Source organism: Notothenia rossii (assembly GCF_949606895.1).
Source record: "Notothenia rossii genome assembly, chromosome: 7".
Lineage (NCBI taxonomy): Eukaryota > Metazoa > Chordata > Actinopteri > Perciformes > Nototheniidae > Notothenia > Notothenia rossii.
The window spans coordinates 3118820-3129588 of record NC_136905.1 but is presented as its reverse complement, the minus strand read 5'-3'; the positions used below and the strand labels follow the sequence as shown (position 1 = coordinate 3129588).

At 44.1% G+C, this 10769-nt stretch overlaps 2 protein-coding genes across 2 annotated transcripts in view; one reads left to right on the top strand and one right to left on the bottom strand.

Moving 5' to 3' along the window:
• The window catches only part of LOC307012830 (uncharacterized protein), a 271685-nt gene that overhangs the window by 112797 nt on the left and 148119 nt on the right, over positions 1-10769 (top strand). The gene's annotated exons all lie outside the window — the stretch shown is intronic.
• Positions 810-10769, bottom strand: part of LOC307013494 (neural-cadherin) — a gene marked incomplete at both ends in the record, with an annotated part of 72489 nt that continues 62529 nt past the window's right edge. The window contains 9 exons of the mRNA XM_079640894.1: positions 810-820; positions 968-1211; positions 2260-2426; positions 2978-3158; positions 3498-3609; positions 3988-4091; positions 4220-4347; positions 5684-5898; positions 8135-8412. Of these exons, the coding sequence (XP_079497020.1) occupies positions 810-820; positions 968-1211; positions 2260-2426; positions 2978-3158; positions 3498-3609; positions 3988-4091; positions 4220-4347; positions 5684-5898; positions 8135-8412 (1440 nt within the window). The remainder of the gene's footprint in view (positions 821-967; positions 1212-2259; positions 2427-2977; positions 3159-3497; positions 3610-3987; positions 4092-4219; positions 4348-5683; positions 5899-8134; positions 8413-10769) is intronic.

Sequence of the window (10769 nt, the reverse complement as noted above, 5' to 3'; positions counted from 1 at the left end):
TGTACATTAAGACACAATTAAATACGGTTTATTGATAACTATTTATATAAATAGTTACATGAATACTCAATTCTGATTGGTCAATTAGGACATTTCGGAGTTATTAATACACACCACTGCTAAGGTGGATCAAGGGAGAGAAAGAAAAGAGTTACAAGTGGTTGGGGAAACACTGAATGTCCTCTTCCAACATGAGAGCAAAGGTATCAACTGTAGCTGTGAACGTGACAGGATGTGTGATTACCTAGAAGAGCATCAGGACTGTTTGAGGCATATGATAGCTATGTGATTAACATGATGATTCAGCCTCTATGGAGAGAGACATATGACAAGCATGATCATTTCTGACGTGGAGCTAATCTGAAGTAAACATTGAATACTGCTTTCTATTCCTCCATCTTGTGACTGTGTGACTCCCTCTCTTGGATATCAGCATGTGAAGGACACTGTTCAGGAACTAGTTGATGCTCTGTATGTGATGACTACTTCCATTCTGGAGAGGATCACAGATACATGGATCCTGAGATTCAAACTCAAACTGGTGACCAGGGATTATTAACATTTTTAAGTATTCAGAAAAAGTGTGAATTTTTAGATTTTGAGCAAAAAGTCAGATTTTTGAAATTGTTGAGAAAAATCAGAATTGTTTGATTTTTGAGAAAAAAGTAATATCAAAAAATGAAAGTCAGAATCTTTAGAAAAAAACAGAATTTTGAGAAAAAGTCACATTTTTGAGAAAAAGTCAGAATTTTTAGAAAAACATAATTTTGAGATTTTGAGAAAAAAAAAATTCTCTCTTTTTGTTTTGACTACTTCCATTCTTGAAAGGATCATAAATACATGGATTCTGAGATTGAAGATCAAGCCGGTGACCAGTGAGATTTTTCTAACAAAAGTATGTTTTTAACTAATTTCTATGATCTGTGTTTTTGTTGGATTTTAGCCGATGTAAAGCATGGAGTCTCACCCAGAAAGCCGGCCTCGTCGCTCCCGAGCGTCAGGCTGTGAACCTCGACCTCCCGCCGACCCCCCAGCTGGGCCCGGGCCTCCCTCGACCCGCCCCCCCGCTCCAGACGCAGGGTGAACAGGTTGTCATGGCGACTGAGTCCGACCAGCACCCACTGTCCGACGTCGACCCGTTGCTCGGGGAGACGCAGGGCGTGGACGCCGTCACCGAGGTTAGCACGAACCGAGAGCAGACCCTCCGAGATCTGAAGAGAAGAACAGAGTCCGTTACTTTCTGTTCATACGATTTTGTACAGTTGTACGTTACTCGGTTTATAGAGCGGTGCAGGGATGTCCAACTTCTGTAGTGGGACCCTGAAGGCAACATCTCCCTGGTCCAATGGGATTTCGCCATGTGATTTTGGATTATGTCAGAAAATTATCACTGTGTCAAACAAACGTTTATGATACTTACACGTTTAGTTCAGCAGGATAATCTCCACATATTAACACCACTTTGATTTATGAAGTAAAAAGCTAATGTTAGGCTATAAAGGAACTACATCACGGTCACATGACTTCACGTCACCACCGCTAAGCTAAAGGAGGCTAATGTTGGGCTATAAAGGAACTACAGCACGGTCACATGACTTCACGTCACCACCGCTAAGCTAAAGGAGGCTAATGTTGTGCTATAAAGGAACTACAGCACGGTCACATGACTTCACATCACCACCGCTAAGCTAAAGGAGGCTAATGTTGTGCTATAAAGGAACTACAGCACGGTCACATGACTTCACGTCACCACCGATAAGCTAAAGGAGGCTAATGTTGGAAGTGATGACGTTTAGTCGTCTCATTTAGACACTTGTTAGCAACCGCTGTTTTTAAACTCACCAGTGGGGTATTTACTGATGTATTTTATGTCGTAGGACAAAAATCTCTTCAGCTCGTGTAAACCACAGACCTTAAACAACAGAATAACAACCGAAAACACATTTAAAAAACACATTTAAAAAACACATTTAAAAAACATTGATTTCCAGACCAGGTGGGAGGAAGTGATGAAATGCTGACTCCTTTCAGGGTTTAAAGACTCATTCCAAGGTTCAAGGCTTTTATTGGTCATACGTACGTAGCTCCAGTTTAGTTATGACGATGAACATGTTAGGTCAAAGGCTCCTCCAACAGAGCAACTCAATAAAACTGTTGGTGGAGCCTGGGACCTAAGAGTCCTGCAGAACTCTATGTATGCCCCTGTGTAAGACAGTCTTTGAGTATTAAAGCGTGTGAAATCTAAGGTCTCTCACTGACCTCCAGCACGATGAAGGCGTCGGGCTCCCGGGACCTCATGGAGAGCAAGGTGCCGGAGGAGGCTCGTGTCCGGAGCAGCAGCTGGACGTCTGTGCTGCGAGAGCTGCCTCCGCCTCTGAGCTGCAGCTGCACGACGCTGCCGGAGTCGAAGGAGAACTCAGGGAGGGCTGAGCAAGGAGAAACACCGTTTAAGGGTTAGCCATTCATTGACAGTCATTTTTGACAAAGAACACCATCGATTCTAGAACAAGCTGACTAAACCATTCAACCAATATTCAATGAAAGTGGTGATCAGACACTGAACACACAGACAGACAGGCAGACAGGCAGACAGACAGACAGGCAGACAGACAGACAGACAGACAGACAGACAGACAGACAGACAGACAGACAGACAGACAGACAGACAGAGAGACAGACAGACAGACAGGCAGACAGACAGACAGAGAGACAGACAGACAGACAGACAGACAGACAGACAGACAGACAGAGAGACAGACAGACAGGCAGGCAGACAGACAGACAGACAGACAGACAGACAGACAGAGAGACAGACAGAGAGACAGACAGACAGGCAGGCAGACAGACAGACAGACAGACAGACAGACAGACAGACAGACAGACAGACAGACAGACAGACAGACAGACAGACAGACAGACAGACAGACAGACAGACAGACAGACAGACAGACAGACACACACACACACACACACTCACCGCTGTCACACTTGTGCCCGCTGAACCCGGGCTGGCACTCGCAGCTGAAGGAGCCCCAGTCAGCGAGGCAGGATGCCCGGGGTCCACAGGAGGGCCCGGCTGCAGTCACACACACCCCGTCCGTCAGCCGGCACCCCGGGGTGCTGTCCACACTCTCACCTGGGGACGCCAGGTCGTACATCTGAGGACGGGTGAGGAAAACACACACAGGACATTTATTATTTTGGGACCTATTTGACTGCAGACTTTCCAAGGCGATATTTTGGGAGGTCCATTTTTCACACACACACACACACACACACACACACACACACACACACACACACACACACACACACACACACACACACACACACACACACACACACACACACACACACACACACACACACACACACACACACACACACACACACACACACACACACACACACACACACACACACACACACACACACACACACACACACACACACACACACACACACACACACACACACACACACACACACACACACACCTTGCTGTCCACCACCAGGTTGCGGATGCAGCCGGTGAAGCTGCGGTAACGTCGGTGAGGAGACGTTTCCTTCACTCCTCCCAGCTGGAGCGGCTGGAAGACATTCAGAAACCTGAGGAGGAAGAGGAAGAGGACGAGAGTCAGAATACCTTTATTCACAGAGGGGAAGTGTACGTTGTTACGGCAGCAGAGAGCCAAAGACAGCTTCAAGTGAACTAAGAGAGGACAGAGCACTAGGAGGCACATGGTTTTTTACAGGCTCTAGAAGAAGGAAAGAAACATAAGAAACCTGTCCTGTGTGATGATATTGGATGGAATCAAAGGTCTGCTCTGGACCTGGATCGTTGCCCTGCGTACGTTCCGCTAACTGAAGGCTAACTGCTGCTTCAGCGGCAAGTTAATCATCTGTTTATCTATATATGATTTTGGTCGCTACAAGCATAATAGGAGACCTTTAAGGGAATACAAATGACGTGTATAGAAGTCTCACCTGTGGTGTCCCGGCGTCTCCCCCTTCGCTCGGCAGCCGGACTCCTCCCCCTCCGCCTCGCTCACCGTCACCCCCCCACACTGGTCCAGGATCAGCTGCACCACCTGAACACAACACCTCCTGCTTTTACTCTGTCACTTTCTCTGCATTATTTAGCTTCTTGTTTTGTACCCGTGAGATTGATCTCCCAAATATCAAGTGTTTATCCTGAAACATCGAATCTGAAACACACCTTCCCGTCGCTGAGGATGTCGAGGCGGTGCCAGCGCCGGTCGCTCACGCTGGATTTTGGCGGGAGCTGCAGAGTCAGCGTTCCTGATCCGTGGTTTACGCTCAGAGCGGGAACACCGTTCCTCAGCTCTGCAGGGGGGGGGGGGGGGGGGGGACGACAATAACAAGATTTATACTTTGTTTGTTGATTTGACGTGAAACTGTTATGTCTAGCAGAGTAGAGCCTCTTAATTCACATGGGAGTTTACAAAATAGTTTTTTCCATTTAGACTATTAATGTATTGATTTACCAGAAAACGTGCTATATCAGATTTGGGATATCACCCAGATTTAAAGTGAACATTTCAGCAGGAAAAAGATAATTTGATGGCACTGAAGCTCCTTTTGCTGAATGAAGACAGAAGGGTGGGCTTAAAACCTCAGAAGCATTGGCAAAAAGACTATTGAGCAAACACCGTGTATTTGATTTAAAATGCAAAAACAATTTGTTAATTCTCTGTATCGCTGTGTAAGCTAATGCATCCCATCAACAACTGCAACTCAGTCAATCCTGTGTGTGTGTGTGTGTGTGTGTGTGTGTGTGTGTGTGTGTGTGTGTGTGTGTGTGTGTGTGTGTGTGTGTGTGTGTGTGTGACCCCATCCACCTCACAGCCTTGTTATTGAACATGTAAGGTAGAAAGTCCTGGCAGGGATCGATGCTGCAGCCACGTTTGATTTTCCTCTCTCGTGCTGACGTATCAACGACCCGGTTAAATAATTACATAATTTAAATGCCACCAGATTATGCCGGCGGCGTTAGAGCGTCCATGTGCAGGCTAATCCGCTAACGCCACATCAGGGAGCTGACATTAGAGTTTACGAAGCAGAGGAACTTTCTCCATTGATTTAGCTTTGTGTTTGATGAAAGCGTTTCCCGGCAGCTCCGGGAGATTAGCTGAGAAGTTACAAATAGTGTTTCAACAAAGGGACGCCGCGTTTCAAGCCGTTTCTCATCGACGTGATGTCATAAAGTACATTTACTTCTTACTCAAGAACAATTTTAAGATACTTGTACTTTACTTGAGTATTTCCATGTTATGCTACCGTGTACTTCTACCTACAGTTCAGAGGTACATGGTGTACTTTTACTCCACTACATGTATTAATCCCTTTAGTTACTTCACAGATGTGGATGAATTATGTGAAATCTAATCAAGTGTTAAATCAGACTTTAGTTCCACCTGGAGTAAATCCACCAGCTACCCTGCAGTATACAAAGTCATTCAAACTAGCTGCACCTTTACCAGCTTTGAGAACACTTTCATGATCAATCATTATAAAACATATCTACTCTCCATGCAGAACCTTTACTTTCAGTGTACTACAAGGAAAGGATCTGAATACTTTCTCCATCACTGCTTAACGCCATTAATGAAGGATATCTTGTGCACTTCATATATTTGTTGCATCCTCAGCAGTAACTTACCCAAGGCGATGAAGTCCTCCTGCTCCCCGGAGTGGGGGGGGCCGAGGGGCCCATCGTAGAGGAGCAGCCCATTGGCCGACTCAGCCAGGAACTCCACGGAGATGTGGCTCTGGAAGCAAGGCATGATGGGAGGAAACCAGGCATAGCCCTGACCCCCGAAGCTGTGTTTGGTCTGCTGGCACTCAGGTCCGTCAAACATGGGAGGACATTTACACCTGAGAGCAGAGAGGGCAAGAGTACACACATCCTTTACTCAAGTAGAAGTACAGATACTCATGTTTAAAAATACTCTGGTGAAAGTAGAAGTACTGACTAAACTTCTTTACTCAAGTAAAAGTAAAGAACTTTGAAATGTACTTCAGTAAAAAGTACCCATAACTAGCAGCTGTTTTAAAGAGTACCTGACCTCCCTTTATATTAATAGAACAATAATGTCATTGTTAGCTAATGAATGTTTCCATGGTGACCAACGGCAACATGACAACGTTTCCATTGGTCCCTCTTCTTTAGAGAAGACCAGGAAATGATGGATACACGGATCGTGTTCAAATCAATAGGCACGCAATGACTCTAAATAATAATGATCACGCCACCAAACACACATTCAGACTAAAGGAACCAGCCTGTTTGGAAAATGAGAGAAGTAGAAAGTTCAGGTATTTGAGTTCAACATGTAAAAAGTAGAAAGTACAGGTATTTGAGTTCAACATGTAAGAAGTCAAAGTAAAAAGTCGTCAGAAAAATAAGTAGTGGAGTAAAGTACTGATACCAGAAAAGTGTATTTAAAGTGGATCTATCATGCTATATTTGAATAATATAGTGTAGGACCATACCTATATAAGGCATATTTATACTTTTTATTTTTCAAAATACCAAACAGATCATGCATTTTAGCCATTCCTCATTTCGCTCAATTTAACACTGTCTTTGCATCATGGGCTGATTCAGTGAGAACAGCACCATCTACAGGCCTGGCATATGCACTACAGCGTCTCCAGCGCTTTCCAACGGCAATGTCCGTGGCTGTCTCCTCCTGATTGGTGGAGTTGGCCCAATAGCCGTAGCGCCACTTCTGTGACGTCATAGAAGTGTTCAAATCTGGATCAGTCTGTATCAGATCCGTTGCAGCCCCTTTTTAAGAGATTTGGGTATGGAGGAAAATAGAGAGGGTTGTGTTTTCTGACACTTGGTGAGTTCCCTGGAACACCGGGGACACATCTTCATGTAGAAAAGACGTACAAAAGTGCATTTTGTATGATAGGTCCCCTTTAAGTACAGTAACAAAGTATTTGAACTCCACTACTTCCCACCTCTGCCTGACAGACAGAAAGAGATGTACTGTTTACGTGATGATGGTATTCTATTCTCAGCTGCTGATAATATATGCGAGAAACCTTGACAGAAACATTGTTAATTAAAAGTTACTGCAGTGTATTTTTGTCAGTGTTAACAGGAAGGGAGAACCATCTGTCGCTGCATTACATATTTAAACCATTAAAGTGATGTGACAATTCAAAGTCTCCCACAGCACATGCAGAAAATTAGGTTTCTTAAAGGGCCATAACTGCAGGAGAAATCTATCCTCTCGCTTATTACATCTTCTAAATGTTTGACAGGTTTACAAGATGGAGCCGTTGAAGACTCAAATCTGCTGCACACGATGGAAACAGAGCTGCTTCAATGAGAAACACAAGAACAACTTTCCCTGTTAGAGCAAGGCTTTTATTGAGAGCTACAGGAATGAGTCAGCATGTTAGCACTTCCTCTCCCCTTGTCTGGAAGTCAATAGTTTTTTGAATGTGTTTTTGGTTGTTCACCTGAAATAAGGTGTAGAGAGTTTTGTTCTACGACATCAAATACGTCAGTAAATAACCCAGTGGTGAATTTAAAAAGGGCGGTTACTAACAAATGAGACGACTAAACGTCATCACGCCCAACATTAGCCACCTTTAGCTTAGCGGTGGTGACGTGAGGTTTTTTAACTTTTAGCTTCTGAAGATTGCATTTACGCTTCCTGTATTGTGTTAGTATCATAAACCTTTGTTTTCCAAGGAGTATATTTTCTGCAATAGTTCAATTTTCATTGGTCGAGGGAACCAGTGCTTCAGGGTCGGCAATAATATGTATTTGTAATGTCCACACCTTTATGATTATCCTACCTATATTACTTTGCAAAAATGTAACTTGAAGAATGGTTAACGATAACCATAATACTTTAATGGTCAGATCAAGTCTGAAATGCTCCTTGCATCACAGCAGCTCCATGTGTAACATCAACAGACAAATATCAAGACACAATACATGAAAAACAAACAACAAACATTTAGCATAACAGCAAGATCAGTGAGAGAAATCCTGCTCAAAGAGTCTTCAGCGTGCATTTGATCGTTGTTGAATCTCAACATCGTCCTGAATGCATTAGTGGTTCATCAAAACACAAAATGCCCCTACCTGAATCCCAGCGGTCCGTCCTGGCAGGAGCCCCCGTTGAGGCAGGGGTTCGTGGGGTATGTCGCGCAGGGGAAGTGGACCTCCTCTCGGCCGCGGCAGCCACACTGCGCTGAGGACGAGGCCGACAGCGACACCAGGGAGGAGTTCCCGCTGCTCAGAGCCACTGGGACCTGGCTGAAGGAAACCTCGCTGCTGCAGCCGCCAGACGGAGCGCAGTCTGTGGCGGGACACTCATCCACGCCCACCTGAGAGATGGACACGTCCAGCAGGGCCTCCAGCTGCAGGGGGAAAGGAAGACAGAAACATATTAAGTTTGTGTAAAAAAAAGTATAGATTTCAAGGCTTTTATTGTCACGTGTACACAGCTACAACGTGGATATATCAATGAACATCTGAGGTCACAGGCACAACACAATAACACGGATACAATAGTGTGAGTAGCCTAAATACAAATAAGATAGAATATAAATAGTGCAAGGAGAGTCTATATACAAGTAATTGGAATATGATAAAATTAGATAAATAATTTATTGTGTTGTGAACAGTTGAATGTTTTGGATGTTCTTTCAAAAGTTCAGGTGTTTTATAAATGCTACTTGTGAGTTATCTGTCGCCACTTTTTTTGTTTTTCTCAGACTCTCTAAATAAATACGCACATTTGTTTAACCCTAAAGGTCCTGACACACCAGACTGACACCAAAGAACACGTCCCGATGGACCCGACTGTTATGTCTCCTCACGTCTCTGCGTCTTGGCCATGTGTCGCACTGGAACACACCGCAAAGACTTCAGCCGACGGCCAATTAGCACGTACGAACTGCACATGCGTGAGTGGCAATAACTCTCCTTACCAGCAGGCGGCGGTAGTGTGTATTTGTCATTCAAAAGAGGCAACCGGAAGACAGACTGCGTGATACTGTATATACAAACAACAAATAGGGTGTGTTCAATTTTCACTCTCGCCCATCACAGACTGTTTCACATAGCCACTTATAATCTAAAACATGTTTAGTGCAGTACTGGAAAAAGAAAGATAATAGCCGTCTGTGTGTGCCTTCTTCACTTCCGTTTCGCTTCTCATGCACTGATTCGCTAAGCTGAACAGCCAATCAGAGTGATTTCTTTTTCCCGACAGCCTTTTGCCGACAGCCTCCCGATAGAGAGCCGAAGTCCCTCCCTTTCCGGTGGAGCTCCATGGGACCTTATTTCGGAAAAATTATGTATTGAAGTGAATGGCGAGAGAAAAGTTATCTTTAGATCCTGTTTGAATTGTGCCACGAATTACACATATGATGTTTGTCAATTTAAAAGATAATTTTGCAAGTAAAAAAAATGTTTTTGCCATAAAACTGCAAAGTAACACTTTTTTTGGGTGTAACCGTTCAATGAACTACATCTCTGGTCTCGCAGAACAACACACGTCACCAAGATGGCCGTTACTACAGTCTTGCCAACAAAAGGATTGACTACCCTCACTATCACCACAATGAAACACGTCCAGAAGAATGTCATGCAAAGCTGCCTGCCTGCCTTCCTTTGATTCTCTCTGAACTGCCTGGTCTTTTTAATGTTTAATGTCAACTATTTGTGCAGATAGCACGAAGTAGAAAAAAAATGCTAATGCCGATGCTAATGTAGCGTTAGCATGTCTCCCCCGGGGGCATCTGGTCTTAAACGGTGCATTATAGAATGATCACACCGATGTGACAGACAGTACTCTTCAAAGGGTTCACGAAATATGACTACTACTCTTACTGTTTAACATTTTGGGTTACTTAATGTCACTTCATGTTAAGGCTAATAAAAATGACAAGGCTAAGGCTGTAATGCTAACTAACGTGCTCACTTACACGACTCTGGGATTTTTAGTCTTTCTAGTTGCGTATTTTTCATAGTCTTATATTTCAACAGTTTTACGACAAACTGTGACTTTTTTTAAATGGAAATTATTTTTTAAGATTGACAAACATCACATGTGTAATTCATGGCACAATTCAAACGGGATCAAAGGATAATCTTTCTCTCCCCATTGACTTCAATACATACTTTTTCCGAAATAAGGTCCCATGCGTCGGAAGTAGATGGGCGGGACTTCGCCACTCTATTAAGCGGAGGGTATCGGCACGGCCCAAAAGACACTACGGTGCGGGACACACCAATCTGAGTAGGGCGACAGGACGCTCACCGACGGCCAGACATATATCGACGGCCTAAATCGGCCCGGTGTGTCCGGGCCTTAACCCTAACTATCTTCAGACCTACCTGGATGTGGACTGAAAATAACACTGAAACACAAGCTAAGTGAAACTGAAACACAGGCTAACTGAAACTGAAACACAAGCTAACTGAAACTGAAACACAGGCTAACTGGAACTGAAACACAAGCGAACTGAAACTGAAACACAGGCTAACTGAAACTGAAACACAGGCTAACTGGAACTGAAACACAAGCTGACTGAAACTGAAACACAGGCTAACTGGAACTGAAACACAAGCTGACTGAAACTGAAACACAGGCTAACTGAAACTGAAACACAGGCCAACTGGAACTGAAACACAGGCTAACTGAAACTGAAACACAGGCTAACTGGAACTGAAACACAAGCTGACTGAAACTGAAACACAGGCTAACTGA